The sequence below is a fragment of the Podarcis cretensis genome, assembly GCF_951804945.1.
Source record: "Podarcis cretensis genome assembly, chromosome: 2".
In the NCBI taxonomy this organism is placed as follows: Eukaryota; Metazoa; Chordata; class Lepidosauria; order Squamata; family Lacertidae; genus Podarcis; species Podarcis cretensis.
In genome coordinates, this window is record NC_137171.1 from 14,922,695 (window position 1) to 14,943,125 (window position 20,431).

At 44.4% G+C, this 20,431-nt stretch overlaps 4 protein-coding genes and 1 long non-coding RNA gene across 5 annotated transcripts in view; 2 read left to right on the forward strand and 3 right to left on the reverse strand.

Annotated features, from left to right (window-relative positions):
• LOC307210505 overlaps nt 1–20,431 on the reverse strand; it is a 349,261-nt gene that overhangs the window by 161,641 nt on the left and 167,189 nt on the right. The gene's annotated exons all lie outside the window — the stretch shown is intronic.
• Nucleotides 10,665–13,652, forward strand: LOC307210491 (transmembrane and death domain protein 1-like). The gene is made up of 2 exons (XM_079966428.1): nt 10,665–10,741; nt 12,672–13,652. The coding sequence occupies exon 2, from the start codon at nt 12,682–12,684 to the stop codon at nt 13,582–13,584; it is 903 nt and encodes a 300-aa protein (XP_079822554.1). The 5' UTR covers nt 10,665–10,741; nt 12,672–12,681; the 3' UTR covers nt 13,585–13,652.
• On the forward strand, nt 16,538–17,110 carry LOC307209747 (histone H4). Its single transcript, XM_079965117.1, has one exon. The coding sequence runs from the start codon at nt 16,550–16,552 to the stop codon at nt 16,859–16,861; it is 312 nt and encodes a 103-aa protein (XP_079821243.1). The 5' UTR covers nt 16,538–16,549; the 3' UTR covers nt 16,862–17,110.
• On the reverse strand, nt 17,540–18,842 carry LOC307211366 (histone H3.2). The gene is made up of 2 exons (XM_079967910.1): nt 18,817–18,842; nt 17,540–18,766 (listed from the first exon to the last, which is right to left on the reverse strand). The coding sequence occupies exon 2, from the start codon at nt 18,113–18,115 to the stop codon at nt 17,705–17,707; it is 411 nt and encodes a 136-aa protein (XP_079824036.1). The 5' UTR covers nt 18,116–18,766; nt 18,817–18,842; the 3' UTR covers nt 17,540–17,704.
• Nucleotides 19,423–20,266, reverse strand: LOC307209554 (histone H2A type 2-C). The gene has a single exon (XM_079964729.1). The coding sequence runs from the start codon at nt 19,956–19,958 to the stop codon at nt 19,569–19,571; it is 390 nt and encodes a 129-aa protein (XP_079820855.1). The 5' UTR covers nt 19,959–20,266; the 3' UTR covers nt 19,423–19,568.

The following is a 20,431-nucleotide window of genomic DNA, read 5'->3' on the forward strand; positions in this document are numbered from 1 at the left end:
AATCCCCGAAGCGATTTGACAACATAAACACACAGCTACCAAAAGGTATACAATGACTTCCAAACAGCTAGAGTTGTATACTTTTGTCTTACCTCTTTGAACATCCCTCCCCACATTTAGGTGGTTGTGTGAATCAAAACCAAACAAGCAAGCCAAGCTTCGTTAAGAAAGAGATATACAAAATCTGGATTTGGGGTCTGGAAGGTTTCATGTGCAGCCAGTGATCTACAGTTGGGTCTCCTGGCTTGCAACTTGGGGGGGGGGGGTGTGCAGGATCCAGGAATCCATATGGTGGGGTGCTGCTGCCCCCTGGCGGCACAACTACCAATCAAAACAATAAAGGTATTTGCTTATACCAACCTCTGTAGTTCCTAGACAAAAAGTACAGTCATACCTCGGGTTACAGACACTTGTGTTTTTTCGGGTTGCGGACCCGCCGAAACCTGGAAGTACCAGAACAGATAACATCTGGTTTCTGGGGGTCGCGCATGCGCAGAAGCACTAAAATAGCACTTTGCGCATGCGCAGAAGCGCCAAATTGCAACCCGTGCATGCGCAATGCGCCACTGTGGGTTGCAAACACTGCGGGTTGCGAACGTGCATCCCGCACGGATCGCATTTGCAACCCGAGCGTCCACTGTATGTGAAAACAAGCCTCTGAAATCCTGTCACCTTGTTGATGAGCGCTGAAATTTGGAGGAAGAGAACACAATTTCACCCAGCATCCAACTGTTGGTACAACAACACTTGTTCCAAAGGGTGTGGCTCCCAGTGGAAATAGGCCCAGTTTCTCTATCTAGTCCCTACTTAGGAGTTTTGCTTTTGCTGCCACTGCAAATGTTCACAGCATTGTCAACTGATTGTGTCCTCTAAACAAAGCCTCAGACCTCGTACCGTGCAGTGCCGGATTTACGTATAAACTAAACAAGGTATAGCTTAGGGCCCCACTCTCTTGGGAGCCCCACAAAAATTTAAAGAAAAAAACATACCTGGATGTACATTTCTAAAATATAAGATAAAAAACAAATAAAATAAAACCTACATACAGCAACAGTGTTTTGGGTTGTGTAGGCTCCTATGATGTAAGTAATAGGCCCCGCCTGCTAACCTGCTCCCTAAAATATCACTGTTTTGCTCTTTTCTAATATATAGGGTAAAGGGGATGTGGGTGGCGCTGTGGGTTAAACCACTTAAAAATAAAACAAGAGACTATTCAGAGAAATTTCTCTGCAAAGTGGCCGAGGGAAAGCAAGGCAAAGAAAAATGGCTGGACTTCCTTCTTCAGAAAAACGGATTCTGCAAAATGTCTCCGCTCCAGGTCCTTCCAGAGCTGCTCTCTTCTCACCTCTACTTCGGTTATTTCATGTGACACCTGAATTGGATCCTTTGTTCTCCTTGGGAACCTCATGGCACGAGCACTGAGCTTCCCTACACATCTCCTGACCAAACAACTGTCTATGTGGTGGCCTCATCGTGCTCCACCAACCTTGGTGTGACGGGGCTGGCAACCAGTTGGCGTCCAGGCCCCATTTAAAGTGCTGGCCTTATGGGGCTCAGGAACCCAATACCTCAAGGACAGCCTCTCCCCACACAAACCAGGAAGAACAGGCCTTCTCAGTGGTGGCTCCCATTTATGGAAGGCTCTCTTCAGGGAGGCACTTCTGACACCATCACGCTCTGTTTTTAGGCAGCAGGCAAACTAATTCTTTTTTCTCCCAGGCTTTTGGATCTTCCTGTTTAGTTTTAGTGAAGAGGAGTTGAGTTGGATTTGTTGTTTTTTTGTTGTTGTTTTTCCTGCATAATTTTTATTGTTTTTAAATCATAACAAACAAACAAAAAATACAGCAATTTACACCTTGTTGTCACAGATTTCTTTCTATAAGACTTCCTTCAGCTTCCCCTCAAATCATCCATACCCTAATTTAACAAATTCACACAAATCCTGGCTTATATTGACATTATTTTCTCTTTCCTTCTTTTTCTCTTTAGACAATATTCCAACCTTTTCACAGAGCTTTTTTAAACCCAACTAGCGTTATCTGACCTTCACTTATATTTTCCAGATATTCCACGAATTTCCCTCAATCCTCAATGAACCTTTGGTCTTTTAAATATCTAATTTTCCCCGTCAATCTATCCATCTCCGCGTATTCTAGTAGTTTTGCTCTCCATTCCTCAAGCGTCGGTATGTTCTGTTGTTTCCAGTTTTGAGCCAATAGGACCCTTGCGGCCGTTGTTGCATATTGAAAGAATTTACTGTCATTGTTCTTTATATCACTTCCTGCTAGTCCTAACAGAAAAGCCTCCGGCTTTTTCCCAAAGTTGTATCTTAATATACTCTTCATTTCATTATATACACTTTCCCAAAAACCTTTGATCTTTCTGCAGTCCCACCACATGTGGAAGAAGGATCCCTCTTTTTCCCTGCATTTCCAGCATTTATTGCAAGTTTTATATATTTTTGCTAATTTTGCAGGTGTTATATACCAACGGTAAAACATCTTCATAAGGTTCTCTTTTAACGTTATGCAAGCTGTAAATTTAAGATTTTTTTTCCAGAGTTTCTCCCATTCTTCATAGTATATATTATGGCCCTTGCCCAATGAATCATCACCGACTTCACTTCCTCATCTATCAAGTTATACTCTAATAGCATATTATACGTTTTAGAAAGAATTTTATAATCATTGTTTATTATTTCAGTCTGGAATTTAGATTCTTTATCCGCGTATCCTCTCTCTTTAATGTCTTGTCTAAACATTTCGTTTATTTGGAAATAGTGTAACCAATCATAAACTTTTTCTTTAACCTGGTCATATGGTTTCAGTTTCCATGTCCCCCCTACTTTTGTTAACAGTTGTTCATAAGTTATCCAATCACCTCTCATGTTTACTTTTTTCACGCTCATAACTTCCAATGGGGATAGCCAGTGTGGTACTTTAGGTTCTAGTAAAAATCTATTCCTCTCCCAAACTTCCATTAGAGGGCCTTTAAAGATATGTGTTGCGAAACCCTTGTGTTTCCTCTTCCCCTGCCATAAGTTGAGTTGGATTTGGGTGTGTGCTTGTGATATCTCTTGATTGTTTTATTCTTGTTTCTTTTTTACCCTGGCTTCTTTTTTCTGGGGGGAAGTACCTAATAAATATTTTTTTCCCCTTAATCTACCTGTGCTAATTTATTACATACCTGCAGTAGATTATTATTATTTCTTACATTTACATACCAACCTGTATTTTAGGTTGTATAATTCTTGTTTTTACCCTTGTTTACATTTTTTCTGTGAAACAATGCCTAATAAATATTATTATTACTCAACCTGTGCTAATTTATTACATGCAGGCAGTAGATTATTATTATTTCTTAATAATTTACATACACCTTATCCTGACAACAGCGCTGTGAGGTAGGTTAGCCTGCGAGGGAATGACTGGTCCAAGTTCACCCAGTGAGCGTCATGGCTGAGTGGGGCCTCAAACACTGGCCTCCCAGCTCCTAGTCCAGTGCTCTAACCATTACACACCACAGTTTATGTGAAAGAACGCTAAAAAATGACACCCCACTTTACCGGCGAGGTAAAGCCCAGCACTCTGCTGCCTCACTCATTGTAAGGCGCTGATCAGTTATTATGTGCCCTTGCTGTCATTTCCCAATACCTTTTCCCATTGCTGGGTTGGTTAGAGTATAATGCTGATAAACGCCAAGGTTGCAGGTTTGATTCCCATATGGGGCAGCTGTTCCTGCTTTGCAGAGGGTTGGACTAGATGATCGTCAGGGTCCCTTTCAACTCTACAATTCTGCGATTCTCGTGCCATGCAGATACACAGTTCTTTCAACACTCTTCCTTTCAGTGCTCTAAAGGACAGGTTTCCAAATGCCTTGAAATCAGCCGGTGCACATGAATCGAGGGAACCAGGAGAATGGACCAGTTGTGCGCTTTCGATAATTAAAAAACCTTTTGCTAGCTTGGGGGAGAGATCTGCTTCTGGCCCCTGACGCAACGGCCAATGAATGCCAGATGTGCAAAGGCCACAATTTTGCCTCAACAGAGGCCTCTTGTCTCTCTGCCACACCATCCAAGCTACAAACTCGCTGGCGGAAGAATGTGTGATCGAACCCCCTGCGATGTGCAAAATTCTGGGCCGCGGCATTTCGTCTGCAAGTATCGCATCCAATGAACTATTTCTCCCAGGGAAAAGGAAGGCCCAGAGGGATCGCCTTAATTGCGACTCAATTAAATAGCATTTTTCGAACTTCAGCCCAGCTTGAAGAGAGAAGTGTTTCAAAAGTGCTTCTCTGCCCTTTGGAATCTATGAATGATATTCAAGGAGGGGACCCTTCGTGGGCCTCTTTGCTCAGTCACAAACCCTGGATTATTTGTTTTCATTCCCCAGCAAAGCAGTAACTTCCTTTTTCTTTCTTTTTTTAAGTGTGTGTGGGGTGGTGGGGGAGATTCCTTGCAGGGAACAATGAAACCACTGTGCTTTTCTAAGAGGCGCTCTGGCAGATTTACAGGAAAGCGCTTTCCTACAGCTAGTAGAAGTTCCCCATATATCACACACACACACATATACACACACACACAAATCCAAAGGTGCAATTCGAAAGATGCAAGAAACATGAACTTCTTAAAAGATCACAACAGGAAACATCTTCCAAGGCAATAATGCCCACTTACACAACAAAGAACTCATAACCCACCTACTTTCAGCAGCCAGGAACACCATAACCAGACACTGGAGAGACCTGTCAGGAGTAAGCATGGACCAGTGGTACCAAATAGTATGGAAAATAGCCCTACTAGAAAAATCAACCAATAAACTGAAACTGACACGGGGACAAATAGAAGAAGACGCCTGTTATGTACTGAGTTGAATAGGATCCAAAATGCAGCAGTCTGATTGGTCCTAGAACAATGCAGCAGTCTGATTGGTCCGCAGGAGCCACCCAATCCAGCTCCAGGTGGAAGTGACTCCGCAACCTGATTGGCCTACAGGAGAATCCCGGAATTAGCCAATCACGTGCGGCCCATTGTGTAAATTATGTATATAAAGCAGATATTTTGGGGAAACACTCATTCCTCTTCACCACTATGAGCTGAATAAAGAGCATGAAATCCACACTCTCGACTCTGAGTATATTTCGCTGCCGATGAGGATGGGATCCCACTGAGCAGTGTGACTGGTCCGCCACACACAGCACCGCCGCACCACTGCCTGCTTCATCGCACTGTGTATCCAGGCTTCAGCTCCGGGACCCAAGGAACTCAGAATGGCAACCGACAGCAGCTTTCAGCGCCTTCACCCCTTTATCACACACACAGCCCAACAAGACAATGACAAAAATCCACCAACAGCATACAAATCAGTATGGCTAACCTGATCCAAAACACCCACCGACCCTACTCATACATGAAAACAAAGATCACCACAGCCAACCACAAATGAACAGCCACACCCTAGGCCAACCCCAACCTCTCTCACCACCAAAGGAACACAAGTGAACAGCAGAGAACCTGCACAGGCAACGCTGACACAAAACCCCATGTATATTACCGGTAAGTAAAATAGAAACATCCCCACCCCCCACTCATATTTCCCCCCGCTCCACCTCTTTCCCCCTTTTCTTCCTAATGTCTCAACAAATGAAACTGATTTGTAAAAATGTTACATGGGGGGGGGGGGAGAGAGAGAGACATTGCACATACTTTTGTAAATCAAGAAAATATTTAATAAAAATACATTAAAAAAAGAAAGAAAGATCACAACAGCGAAATAGTGGCTGAAAGTGGTCATAGGAGAATACTGTGCCTGCCCATGCAGAAATACAATATTTTGGGAGGGCAAATATGACGCCTCCCCTTGCACCTTCTATTTTCAACACTTGAATTTGGATTCTCTTTTCCCTTCGTGCTGAGACCGTCACCCTATAGACACAGACCCTCCAAGTCTCCCCGTTCTCCAGCGACAGTCCTGGATTTACAGAAGCTGTCCCGGGTTCTGATTTGACCCCGGAATGTCCTGCTTTTCCTTAGGACGTCCCTCTTTTCATTGGATAAATGTTGGCAGGTATGTGACTCCTGAGCCAACAAAATAAGGAACTATACAACCTTCAGAAGACACCTGGAGGCAGTCCTGCATAGGGAAGTTTTCCTAAAATGTTTCATTATGTTTTTATATATGTTGGGAGCTACCCAGAGTGGCTGGGGCATACCCAGTCAGTTGGGTGGGGTATTAATAAAAAATAAAAAATAAAAAATAAAAAATAAAAAATAAAAAATAAAAAATAAAAAATAAAAAATAAAAAATAAAAAATAAAAAATAATAATAATACAGCAGAACCTCTACTTGCCACCGCCTTTATTTGGGCCCGATCCAAGTTGTGACCGCGGCAAACCAGGAAGTAAATACCGAGTTTGTCATGATTTGCGCATGTGCAGAAGCACATGTGCACATGTGCAGAAGTGCGCTGCTGCCAAATGCACCTGCACACAGCAGCACTTCTACCAGCGACCCAGATCGACTTATGGACGGACCTCCGGAACTGATTACAGTGGTACCTCAGGTTACATACGCTTCAGGTTACAGACTCCGCTAACCCAGAAATAGTGCTTCAGGTTAAGAACTTTGCTTCAGGATGAGAACAGAAATTGGGCTCTGGCGGCGTGGCGGCAGCAGGAGGCCCCATTAGCTAAAGTGGTGCTTCAGGTTAAGAACAGTTTCAGGTTAAGAACGGATCTCCGGAACAAATTAAGTACTTAACCTGAGGTACCACTGTACGTCCGTAAGTAGAGGTTCCACTGTAATATAAAAATAAAAATGGAATACAAGAATCCACCAACAGCATATGAATTAATATGGCTAACTTGATTCAAACACACCCACCCACCCCACTCACACACGAAAACAAAGTTCGCCACAGCCAATCACAAACAAGCAACTGCACCCAAGGCCAAACACAATTTCTCTCACCGCCAAAGGAACACAAGCGAATAGCAAAGAGAACCTGCACAAACGATGCTGACACGAAACCCCACACATACATTAAGCAAAATAGAAATATCGCCTCCTGACCCCACCCCCACTCGCCTTTCCCCCCTCCACCTCTTCCCCCCTTTTTTCTTCCCAATGTAACCCTAATGTCTCAACAAATGAAACAGACCTATGGAAAATGTAACTTGAAAAAAGAGACATTGCGCATACCTTTGTAAACCAAGAAAACCTTAATAAAACATTAAAAAATAATAATGCAAAATAAAAAATAAAATAAAAATGGAATAGGATGTCCCTATTTTCATCAGAGAAATGTTGGAGGGTATGTGATTCTGCCCCTGGTATGGTGACCAGGTATGCACACAGTATTTTACCTGCAGTTCCACCTCGATGGGCGGTGTATAAATAAATAAATTATTATTATTATTATTATTATTATTATTATTATTATTCTAGCAGCTCATGTGCATCTTGGTGCGTGAGCATCTCCTTCTGGGTTTTCATTTCTTTCTGCAGCAGAGTTCTTTTACACAAATATTTTCCTGCATCTTTTACTGCTTTATAACAGCAGGAGCAGCGGCAGCATTCCAGCTATCTCTTAGTGAAATTCCCATTACAGGAATAAACACCAATTGGTTCTGTTTCTCAGAGTCATTATTATTTACAAAGCTTTACACTGGTCTTTAAGAAATAAAAGAAACCATTAAGATAAAATAAAAAGAATTACTTGCGAGTATCAGATAGGCCTACGATTTAAATATGGGATGTTGTAGAATACTATGTTGTTAAAATGAAAAGAAAGATGTTAATCAACCAAGTAAATTCTATGTGGAAATAGTTTTGGAAAACTGCTACAATGATTTATATGGAAACTCAGCCAGGGGGACGCGAGGAAGTCACCCAGCAATGTTAACAAAAGTGGAATTATTACAGTTAGGATAAATGTTTGTTTGTTTGTTTTTTAATGTTTTCTTTTCATGTTTGTGGATTTATGTGTCATAAATTTGGAAAACTAATAAAACAAATTTGGAAAAAATAAATAAATAAAAGAAACTAAATAAAGCAGCATAATCTTTTTCTCTTTTAGCCATCCGGCCAGATCACATGTCCCAGTAAAGACACCTGTTGCTGGGGAAATTTTCTGTTGCCTAGGAACTAGTTCAAGACCATTTTCTTTTTTCCCTTTTTTATAGATTTTATTGATACATCAGAACACCAACAACAAAACAGAAACACCCCCCCCCAAAAAAAAATATATACAGCAATAAAAATAAATTAAAAATTAGATAATGACAATAAAAGTTACAACCAACGAAACTTAAAACATTTACACCACATAAATATAAATAACATAAAGTTTTGACTTCCTTCACCCTGATATCGGCTTTTTAATTGATTTCTTTTCAACTGTTTCCTTTGTGAATCTTTGTTATAATTGTCTCACATACATAGCCTAAGAATAATAAACCACCTTGCAGAAATTCATCAAAACAAATCTTGATTGTTCAAGACCATTTTCAAGTTTCTTCTAGACTATGCCAGGAATGGATCAGTGGTACAATGGATCGCAGTGCCTGGCTGTTAACCAGGATGTTGGTGGTTCAAGCCCACACTTCAGTGATGTTTGATACTTTTCCTAATGATCCCTCACAAGGAATTCATCTTTTTCACAGCTGCTGCACATGGGGAACACCTTCATTGAGCTCCCCACTACAACCCAAAGGTCTCATTGTCAGATGCCATGAACCTGCATGTGAAATTAAGGTTTTTTTGCTCTGCAAAAAAATATGGTGGCTTTTTTTGCCCCTTGTAGTTTAATGGCAAATTTTGGATATAATGGAGATGTAAAAGATTTGGATTATTATAAAAGATGCAGGAGGAAAGGACTAACAATAGGACCCACAAAGGGCATGAGGGAAGTCCAGGAGATCCTGTGGAATCTTGTTTTTATGTTGTATGTTGTAATTGTAATTTATTATTTGTACCCCGCCCATCTGGCTGGGTTTCCCCAGCCACTCTGGGTGGCTTCCAACAAAGATTAAAAATACATTAAATGTTGGATATGTGGTTGTAAAACTTTATTTCAAAAAACCGTGTGTGTGTGTGTGTATGGATATACAGTGCTACCTCAGGTTACATACGCTTCAGGTTACACACTCCGCTAACCCAGAAATAGTGCTTCAGGTTAAGAACTTTGCTTCAGGATAAGAACAGAAATCGTGCTCCAGTGGCGCGGCGGCAGCAGGAGGCCCCATTAGCTAAAGTGGTGCTTCAGGTTAAGAACAGTTTCAGGTTAAGAACGGATCTCCGGAACAAATTAAGTACTTAACCCGAGGTACCACTGTACATTAAATGTTGGATATGTGATTGTAAAACTTCATTTCAAAAAAACACATATATATGTGTGTGTGTGTGTGTTTATGTATATTTATGTATGGGGATATCTATCTATCTATCTATCTATCTATCTATCTATCTATATGTTTTTTGCCCTGATGATCACCACTTTACACTTGTTTACATTGAACACTTTTTGCCTTTTTAACGCCCATCCAGTCAACTTGGAGCAATCCTTTCGAAGGTCCGCACAATCCATTTTTATTTGATACGATCCTGAATAACTTAGTGTCATCAGCAATCCTGGTCACCTTACCCGAAGCTACGGCATCATGACCAACAGCCAACCCTCCTCGAGAGTCTTGAACTGGAGAGAGGATTATTTATAAATAACCAATAAATAATAAAATTATCAACTTTTCTCTGGGTAGGATAAATCTTCGGCAGAGTACTGCCACCTGTTGGTTGATAAAAAAATCACAAGGTTGAAAACAGTCCATTGTGTCATTTGCGGTTGTTTGTATTGAAAAAATTATATATATATATATATATATATATATATATATATATATAGTTGTTTAGTTGTTTAGTCGTGTCCGACTCTTCGTGATCCCATGGACCTGAGCACGCCAGGCACTCCTGTCTTCCATTGCCTCCCACAGTTTGGTCAGACTCATGTTTGTAGCTTCGAGAACACTGTCCAACCATCTCGCCCTCTGTCGTCCCCTTCTCCTTGTGCCCTCCATCTTTCCCAACATCAGGGTCTTTTCCAGGGAGTCTTCTCTTCTCATGAGGTGGCCAAAGTATTGGAGCCTCAACTTCACGATCTGTCCTTCCAGTGAGCACTCAGGGCTGATTTCCTTCAGAATGGAGAGGTTTGATCTGCTTGCAATCCATGGGACTCTCAAGTGTCTCCTCCAGCACCATAATTCAAAAGCCTCAATTCTTCGGCGAGCAGCCTTCTTTATGGTCCAGCTAGGTTGAAAACAGTCCATCTAAGCCAGGCTTCCTCAACCTCAGCCCTCCAGATGTTTAGAGACTACAATTCCCATCATCCCTGGCCACCAGTCCTGCTAGCTAGCGATCATGGGAGTTGTAGGCCAAAAACACCTGGAGTGCCGGCACTGCCTTATATCAAGTATTTGAGTTACCCTAAGATCTGAGGCAGTTTCCTTCAGGGCCGAGCAATCTCCAACAACTGCTGAGCTACAATTCCCATCAGCACCAGTTAGCACGGCCAATGGTGGTGGGAGTTGTAGCTGAGCTTAGCCACAAGCTCCTCTCCCCGTAGGCAGAATGGAAGTGGACTTCTGCCTCCATTTATGACATCAGATACTCAAGGAGATTTAAAATTCCACAGCAATTGCTCTGCGATATTCCGAGAGAGACGCCTCCTGTTCTGGGAGTTAAGCTAGGTAACCCTCTCTCTTTGTCCCCAACTTAAAATCGCTTCACAGCCAGCCTTCCCTCAGAGCCGAATCTTATATGTAGAGAAAGAAGACAAGATCTCAAGATGTTTTATTTATTCATTTCACTGCATTTCTAGCTCTCCCACCTTTTCCTCCAAGGATCTCAAGGTAGCATAAGTGGGTTCCAGACCCTCCCAGTGTCTCTATTTTCCTGGGACAATCCCAGGTTTACAGAAGCTGTCCTGGTTTCTGATTTGATCCAGGAATGTCCCACTTTTCCTTAGGACATGATACCTCTTTTCATCAGAGAAATGTTGGAGGGTGTGGAGTTCAGTAACTAGACAACCTTGAGAAGACATCTGAAGACAGTCCTATATGGGGAAGTTTTTTTAAATTAATGCTTAATGTTTTATTATGTTTTTATATATGTTGGAAGCTGCCCAGAGTGACCGGGGCAACCCAATCAGATGGTTGGGGTATAAATAAATAAAATCGTTCATCATCATCATCATCATCATCATTATCATTATCATTATCATTATCATTATCATTATATTATTATTATTGCAAGTGGTACCTCAGGTTACAGATGCTTCAGGTTACATACGCTTCAGGTTACAGACTCCGCTAACCCAGAAATAGTACCTCGGGTTAAGAACTTTGCTTCAGGGTGAGAACAGAAATCGCGCAGCAGCAGTGGGAGGCTCCATTAGCTAAAGTGGTACCTCAGGTTAAGAAGAGTTTCAGGTTAAGAACGGACCTCTGGAACGAATTAAGTTCGTAACCAGAGGTACCACTGTATTATTATTACTATTACTATTACTACTACTACTACTACTACTAATAATAATAATAATAATTCATCTTAAATACATCATATCCCATAAAGATTTCAGGCAGTCACAATGGCCAGTAATTATTGTAGTCCTGTTTATTCCATGGACACCGAAGTTCCTGCCATTCTGCAAAATTCACACACTCTACAAACACAGTTGTAAAGGCACTCGGCTGCCAATTTCCCCTTCCCAAATAGGACACCTTTGCAGTAGAGAAACAGTGGGTGTTTTGTGTGTGCTACAGCACTGCAGAAACACAGAGAAACTACAGACCTCTGCTTCCTAAGAATTGTAGCTGATCCTCATTTGAAGAACAAAAAAATCTGTCTGCCTGTGGTTTAGAAAGGGATCATAGGTGGTGATGATGATGATGATAACAACAACAGAATAGGATGTCCTTGGGATGCGGGTGGCGCTGTGGTCTAAACCACAGAGCCTAGGGCTTTCCGATCAGAAGGTTGGCAGTTCGAATCCCCGCAACGGGATGAGCTCCCGTTGCACGGTCCCTGCTCCTAGCAGTTCGAAAGCACGAAGTGCAAGTTGATACAGTGGTACCTCGGGTTACAGACACTTCAGGTTACAGACTCCGCTAACCCAGAAATAGTACTTCTGGTTAAGAACTTTGCTTCAGGGTGAGAACACACACACACACACACACACACACACACACACACACACACACAGCCCTTCCAAGCCAAAGGCCCAAAGGCAGAAAGCCCAGCCAGCAGCCAAACGAAGCCTTAAGAGGTGGTTCCCATAGCGCAGCACCCGGCAAAGGGGATGCAGCAAGGAAAACCACCGTCACCTCTCCGCTGGGAAGCGCTGAGCAAAGGCGAGTCCCCAGGCAACGCGGCCGATTTGATCGGCACAAGGCATGCAAGCTCCACCCCCCAGTCGTTCTTAGACTCCTTATTGGGCAGCCGAGGAGCTTCCCTGGCCGGCAGGGAGCTGGGAGGGAGAGGAGCTGCTTCCTTTGAAATCCGGGAAATTTACAGGATAGCAACAATCCGGGATAGCAGCAGGAAACGGCGCTGGAATAAGGGAGTTTCCCGCCAAATATGGGTAGGTTGACAGCTATGCTCTCTTCTCTCTGGCTCCAGGACTTCCTCAATGCTGATTCTCATCGGAACAGCCCTTTTCCTCCTGGTGCGTCCTGCCTTGCCCGACGACACGGTGGCCGACGACATTGGCAGCCACATGATGGGCCGCATCTCGGAGCTCCTGTCCCCCGAGGAATGCCAGGCCTTCTACGCCAAGCTCATTGGGCCCGAGGAGAACGTGAACGAAGAGCTCCAACGCCTCTCGGTGGAGAGGAACCCCATTCGCAGGCGACGGGAAATCGCCACCACCGAGGACTGCAAAGCCACCCTCAACGGCTGGCTGGAGACGGAAGGAGACGCCATGTATTGGGACCGCCTGTCGAGGGCTCTCCAGGCCGTTGGGCGTCCCGACGTCTCCCTGGAACTGGGTAAGAACCTCAACCAAGACAAGAGTCTGGAGATCAAGAAGAACGTGGAGGGATATCACAAGACGGTCCAGCGCTTGACCTCTTCGCTGCTCCTGGAAGAGAACGAGATGGGTGGGAGCGAGGGGCCAGGAGGCCGGCTGCGGAGAGAGGGATCTCAGGCCCAGCTGGAAGAGGGGGATTGGGACAAATTGGAGCTGATTATAGAGAGGAGGCCCCTGCCGCCATACAACAGGAGTCTCTTTCAGTGGGTCACTCCACTGGTGACAGGGGTCGTCGGTGGATTCCTCACGTCCTTCGTCGTGGTGGCTCTAGCCGTCTATTCTTTCTTCTGGATCCTAAAGCAAGAAAGTCCCATCCCCACGGCGCCCAACTGGGACTCTGTGCCCGATATGATTTTCCGCTCCCCTTCGCCCAAGCGTGGGGCCATCTACTACTCATTTCAGCAATTTGATGGTCTGGGGAAGCGTGGCGGTGAGACGGAAGATTACGGCGATGACGACGATAACGAGGAAGACTGGGAGAAAGAACCCATTGTTAGGTCTTAAGTAAAGTCAACCTTACTGCAACTTGCTTTATGGAGAATGTAGATTAAAAATAAAACATGTTTGCTTAAGAGGTCCAAAATGTGAGCTTGTTTTACAGTAACATAACAATTGCCCTGGGACACAGGTGGCGCTGTGGGTTAAACCACAGAGCCTAGGACTTGCCGATCAGAAGGTTGGCGGTTCGAATCCCCACAACAGGGTGAGCTCCCGTTCCTCGGTCCCTGCTCCTGCCAACCTAGCAGTTCAAAAGCACGTCAAAGTGCAAGTAGATAAATAGGTACTGCTCCGGCGGGAAGGTAAACGGTGTTTCCGTGCGCTGCTCTGGTTTGCCAGAAGAGGCTTAGTCATGCTGGCCACATGACCTGGAAGCTGTACACTGGCTCCCTCAGCCAATAAAGCGAGATGAGCATCGCAACCCCAGAGTCGGTAACGACTGGACCTAATGGTCAGGGGTCCCTTTACCTTTTAACAATTGCCATGTTGAGCCTGGTCATTGTTCTGATGATGATGATGATGATGATGATGATTTATTTGTACCCCACCCATCTGACTGTTGGCCCCAGCCACTCTGGGTGGCTTCCAGCACACATAAAAACATAATATAACTTCAAACACTGAAAACTTCCTGATACAGGGCTGCCTTCAGATGTCTTCTAAAAGTTGTGTAGTCCTTTATCTCTTTGACATCTGATGGGAGACGGCATAAAAAAACACCTCTGCATGAAAAAATCCTCTGCATGTGGACTTGCCCTAGGGTTAAGGCCTTCTGGGAAATGATATATAATGAGCTGAAAAAGGTATTTAAGTATACCTTCCCTAAGAAACCAGAGGCCTTCCTTTTGGGCATTGTTGGCCAGAGGGTGTTAAAGAAGGACCGAACATTATTTATGTATGCAACAACAGCAGCAAGGATACTTGTCGCCAAACATTGGAAAACTCAAGATTTGCCCACGTTGGAAGAATGGCAGATGCAACTGATGGACTATATGGAGTTAGCAGAAATGACCGGCAGAATCCGAGACCTGGGAGAAGAAGCAGTGGAGGAGGATTGGAAGAAATTTAAGGACTATCTTCAAAAACACTGTAAATTATATGAATGTTAAGAAGGATGAGAGATTTGAAAATAACAGGGCACCATAAAGTTAGCTGAAAAGACTATGAGAATGAGTGAATTTCATGAGAAAGACAAATTTTGAATGAATATTATGTTAAAACTAGGTATTTAAGATTTTGATAAAAATATTCAAAGTTAGGGATAAAATATTGGAATTGTGTACAATAAGAATGAAAATAAGGTGATAAGTTGCTGGCTAAAGTTTTATTAACTTGGAATGTAGGAGTGAGAGACGTGAGGAAGTCCAAAAGGGAAAAATGAAGAAAAGATGGTTACTACAAGATGTAAAATCCTATATTTGTTTTATTTTTTCGATGTTTTCTGTTTATTCTGTCTTTTTTTCTTTATTGTATTATTAAAACTCTCAATAAAATTTTTTTATAAAAAAGAAAAGAAAAAATCCTCTGCATGCTAGGTCAAATTTCCAAACACTGTCCTGGGTTGCTTAATACCCAGTGTAATCTCAGCAAGGGATGAAACGCAGAAGATGACAGAAGTTTGGTAGTATTATTAGCGGCACAGAAGGAGGGCTTTCAGTAGATGCTCCCTACATGTCAAATTGCTCCTGCCAGAATTCCCTCTCCACTTGAAGGGAAAAAAGGCCTATCCTCTTCTCAAGTTCAATCAATTCCTCCTCCACCCTTTGCTCTGAACAGGGCAAGGAGAAGCAGCCGCCATGAGAAAAACAAATCAAAACTGAAAAGCTCCTCTTTCCAAGCTAAATGTTATTAGCATGCTCTTACAAACTTATTTAAGTGGGGGTGCAATGGAGCGGATGTATTCTGCATATGTAGAAAACAATCACTTTAAAAAAATCTAATCTCTGGCATTGAAGAATTGATGCTTTTGAATTATGGTGCTGGAGGAGACTCTTGAGAGTCCCATGGACTGCAAGAAGATCAAACGCATCCATTCTTAAGGAAATTAGCCCTGAGTGCTCACTGGAAGGACAGATCCTGAAGCTGAGGCTCCAATACTTTGGCCACCTCATGAGAAGAGAAGACTCCCTGGAAAAGACCCTGATGTTGGGAAAGATTGAGGGCACAAGGAGAAGGGGACGACAGAGGGCGAGATGGTTGGACAGTGTTCTTGAAGCTACAAACATGAGTCTGACCAAACTGCGGGAGACAGCGGAAGACAGAAGTGCCTGGCGTGCTCTGGTCCATGGGGTCACGAAGAGTCGGACATGACTAAACGACTAAACAACAACAATCTCTGGCATGTAGTATAGTATGTGCAGAGTTAAAACTTTTAAGAGTGGGATTTTAAACCTATTGTTTCAGCTGTAATAATAACAATAATCCTCTCCAAATAACTTATTTACTGGGTGATTTAAGATGGGCATCCTTAAAGCCAAACTACAGAGGAGGAGACACCAAGTGAGTCACAATCAAAGGCAGAATTAAAGTCGCTTAAACTGTTTCAGTCGATATAAGCCCTCTTTAAGCTTTTCTCGTCAATAATTGGAAAAGCACAGAGGTTTCTTTAAAGAGAAGGAAAGAAGCAAAACAACAGTGGGCTTCCGATTTGTGATTAGAAATGACTACACGATTTTGGAAAAATATATTCTGTAAATAGTGGAAATATACTCTCACAAATGTTTTGAAAATCTTAAAAGAAACGTAAACCTTTGGGCAGAAACCCCCAGGGCTTTCGGAACGCGCCAAATCTCGAGTTTGAATTTGATTGGCCGATTCAGCCTGCCATTTACCCACCCAATCGGGGGGGGTAAGGGGGTGGAGCCTAACTGTTTCAGGCTGAAGTTTTCCCTCCGGTCCGATTCTACACTACATAAACAGAAAGCCAGCGCCGAGCCGCTTCACCTCGAGAAGACGTCGGAAAAAGTCAGTCATGTCTGGTCGTGGCAAAGGAGGCAAGGGGCTCGGCAAAGGAGGCGCCAAGCGCCACCGCAAGGTTCTCCGAGACAACATCCAGGGTATCACCAAGCCCGCCATTCGACGTTTGGCTCGCCGAGGCGGAGTCAAGCGCATCTCGGGGCTCATCTATGAAGAAACGCGCGGCGTCCTCAAGGTCTTCCTAGAGAACGTCATCCGCGATGCGGTCACTTACACGGAGCACGCCAAGAGGAAGACTGTCACGGCCATGGATGTGGTCTACGCCTTGAAGCGGCAAGGACGCACGCTGTACGGTTTCGGAGGCTAAGCTCCATACTGAAAATAATCGCTTTCCAAAGGCCCTTTTAAGGGCCACCCACTTTCTCACTTAAAAGAGCTTTATCGCTTCTTTCGAGGCAAATGTGCGTATCTGTAATTTCAGCATGAACAAAAAGACCAATCTTTCCACAAAGTTAGAGGGCGGAAGCTGCATTTTTAAACTAGTGTGCCTTTAAACCAGAAACTACAAATTTTGAGAGCGCAGGGGGTGGGGCAATGAATATTCCTTCTGAATAAACCTAGAAGCTGGCTTCAGGGGTGTTAGGTTTTGAACACTGCATGCATCCCACCCAAGTCCCACAGACGCAGTCATGCAAATAGCTGATTTGGGGCGGTGTGTGGGGGGGGGCGTTGATTCGAGAGAGGAACAAATGTTTGTAACTTACACCTGGAGCCTAAAATTTTGCTTCAGCTGATGTGCCTTTTGGCTACTAGGAATCCATCTCACTAGTTGGTACCCCGTGGGCTTTCTCTTTTGTAAGTTCACATTAATTGGGATAACTGACATGCTTTTATTCTGTTTTGTGTTTATCTTGTATTTTTATGCTGTGAACCTCCGAGATCTAATTTTTTTAAAAAGCAGGGGAAAGAAAAATTAAGCTGTTTTAGTTTATCACTTCTTCAGGAATGTCTTACAGGTACCCCAGTAAGATTCATTTTACATGGCTATAAGGACGGCTAAGGCGATATATATACTGCGAAAGTACCAAGCGATTACACACAATCGTGGCAGAAATGTGACTACAGCTTTTTTCTTGAAGGAGTGGTGGCTCTAAAAAGAGCCTTTGGGTGGGTGGTTGGCGGAGGGAGAGCGGCTGGCTGCGGCTCCCTTTTAAGCCCTCTCGCCACGGATGCGGCGCGCCAGCTGGATGTCTTTGGGCATGATGGTGACTCTCTTGGCGTGGATGGCGCACAGGTTGGTGTCCTCGAAGAGCCCCACCAGGTAAGCCTCGCTGGCCTCCTGCAGAGCCATCACGGCCGAGCTCTGGAAGCGCAGGTCGGTCTTGAAGTCCTGGGCGATCTCCCGCACGAGGCGCTGGAAAGGCAGCTTGCGAATCAGCAGCTCCGTGGACTTCTGGTAGCGGCGGATCTCGCGCAGAGCGACGGTGCCCGGGCGGTAGCGGTGGGGCTTCTTCACGCCGCCTGTGGCCGGAGCGCTCTTCCGAGCTGCCTTGGTGGCCAGCTGCTTGCGCGGAGCCTTCCCGCCAGTGGACTTGCGAGCGGTCTGCTTGGTACGAGCCATTCCTCCTTGCAGTAAGTTCCGATCCTTCTACCTTCGCCTTCGCCGGGAATCAAAATGAGCAAGCCGCTTGCGTGCGGACCATTTATATAGCTAGCTCGCTTTGTTCTGATTGGCTGAAAATAGCCATGTAGCCGTTGGAAACATTTGAAATTCCCGGGCTTGTTCGCGATTGGGTATTTGCTTCGTTCTCTCCTATTACGTCAACCCCCCCCGCATAAGAGATCAAAAAGGGTAGAGTCACGCACACACCCCTAGCTTCCGATTTGATATATTAAAATCTTGCTTTACGAGGGTCGAATTCAGACCCTCAATGAATTGGAGCGCCAGGCGTTTCCAATCACATCCAGTCGAGTTATTGGTTTGGGAGGCGTTTGAAGGGACAAATTAAAGAAGCTAGTGTTTTGTTGCAATCTGCTCCCATTGACAAAAGGCAGGGCGAGGGGCGGGGACATAAGTTTCACCGCCATTTGGAAACATTGCTTCGCCATCCTGATTACAAACTACCCCGGAAGTGATCGGATTTTTGTTTTGGAGATAGGAATTCAAGAAACCGGCAATCGACATTGCTAAGTGGATTACAGGAAAACAGAGGGAGGCGATGAAGCCCTTTGCTACGGCAACTGTTGTGATGAAAGCGGTCGCAATACTTTGCTCTCCCCCCCCCCGGAACGGGTGGAAAAGTATCCGGTGGGAAATAAAACCGGGCTACTGCGAACTCTCCCCCCCCCCCACGTCTGCAGTTTCCTTAAGAATACATCATGGACCGCCAGCTGACGTGTACCTTGATAGTTTTTGGAAAGTGTTGAATATGGGGCATCCAATGTTGCCTAATACTTAAGGGCTGCCAATCAAACTGCAGGGCTTTGAAAACTAGTGTTTGCTTCAGCAGCCAGCAATACGAGGCTAAAAGCGATGGACTACATGGCAGGGTGAATTCATGAACTAGGGCAGATAGATTTCTTACTGAAGACCCAAGTGAGAAAGCGCAAGTCTTTTTGCTTCAAACTTAATCTAGAGCAGAGCTTTCCAAACTTTTCACAGTAATTCAGTTTTACTAACGAGCTCTTTTTAAAGTTTGCGCGACACACCTACATACTGCAGCCGACACACTAACGTGTCGCGAGTTTGGAAAGCTCTGATCTAGACTGTGAGACTCTAGAAATGAAACAAGAAAATGGCGTCCGAATTAACCCGGAAGCCCTTTTTCGACAATTTGGAATTGCTAGTCTTCTTTAAAGACTATTACCCCCCGTCTTTTTATACTGGCTTGACCCTCTTAGATAACTGAAGTTTCACTAGCCTCTTGCTTTTGTGTATAAAAACGCACTAAATGTCTTGCTTATTTGTACTTGCTCGATTTTAGCAAACCAGAATCGCAGCTCCTCTTTTGACACCGTGGGTGGCTCTTAAAAGAGCCGTTTGGTTTTCAGGCTGCTCGAAAAGTTTGGAGCCTTTACTTGTTTTTCGCCTTGTGGCTTTCGGTCTTCTTGGGCAGCAGCACAGCCTGGATGTTGGGCAAGACTCCGCCCTGCGCGATGGTCACTTTGCCCAGGAGTTTGTTCAGCTCCTCGTCGTTGCGAATGGCGAGCTGCAGGTGACGAGGGATGATGCGCGTCTTCTTGTTGTCTCTGGCCGCGTTGCCCGCCAGCTCCAGGATCTCGGCGGTCAGATATTCGAGCACGGCAGCCATGTAAACCGGAGCTCCAGCGCCGACTCTCTCGGCATAGTTGCCTTTCCGAAGCAGGCGGTGCACGCGGCCGACCGGGAACTGCAGGCCGGCCCGCGAAGAGCGAGATTTGGCCTTAGCCCGAGCTTTGCCTCCCTGCTTCCCGCGTCCAGACATAGCTGAGTTCTTCTCTGAGATCGAATCCGACGTACTACTCGCAGCGAGCTAGAATTCGGAAAGGGAACTTTCAGCTTTTTATGCGTTCCATTGACTTGTAAACCGCGGCCCGTGATTGGCTGGAGAGACCATCGGGCTTAAACCAACCAATGAAAAGCAAGGTTCTCGTTTTTGATCAATGGAAAGAGCCCCCAAAGCAGGCTTCCAATAGGAAACGTGTATTTTACAATCCTTTCTTTTACATATGTAAGAGGATGATGCCGAGGCATTTGCTATTCGCGGGTAAAAAACAACCACCTTTTACTGCGACCGACCGAGAGAAAAACAACTGTGAGCAAACTTTTTCCTTAGTCTGTGAAAGGTTCACCAAATATTCAACAATCAGATCATATTCACACGCTCCCGCCCGTGTGTCTTGGATGCTTTAATAATAATAATAAATTTTTATTTATACCCCGCCCTCCCCCGCCAGA

Coding starts and splice junctions, on each gene's coding strand:
- LOC307210491 (XM_079966428.1), top strand. CDS start 12,682: ATGCTGATTCTCATCGGAACAGCCCTTTTCCTCCTGGTGCGTCCTGCC.
- LOC307209747 (XM_079965117.1), top strand. CDS start 16,550: ATGTCTGGTCGTGGCAAAGGAGGCAAGGGGCTCGGCAAAGGAGGCGCC.
- LOC307209554 (XM_079964729.1), bottom strand. CDS start 19,958: ATGTCTGGACGCGGGAAGCAGGGAGGCAAAGCTCGGGCTAAGGCCAAA.
- LOC307211366 (XM_079967910.1), bottom strand. CDS start 18,115: ATGGCTCGTACCAAGCAGACCGCTCGCAAGTCCACTGGCGGGAAGGCT.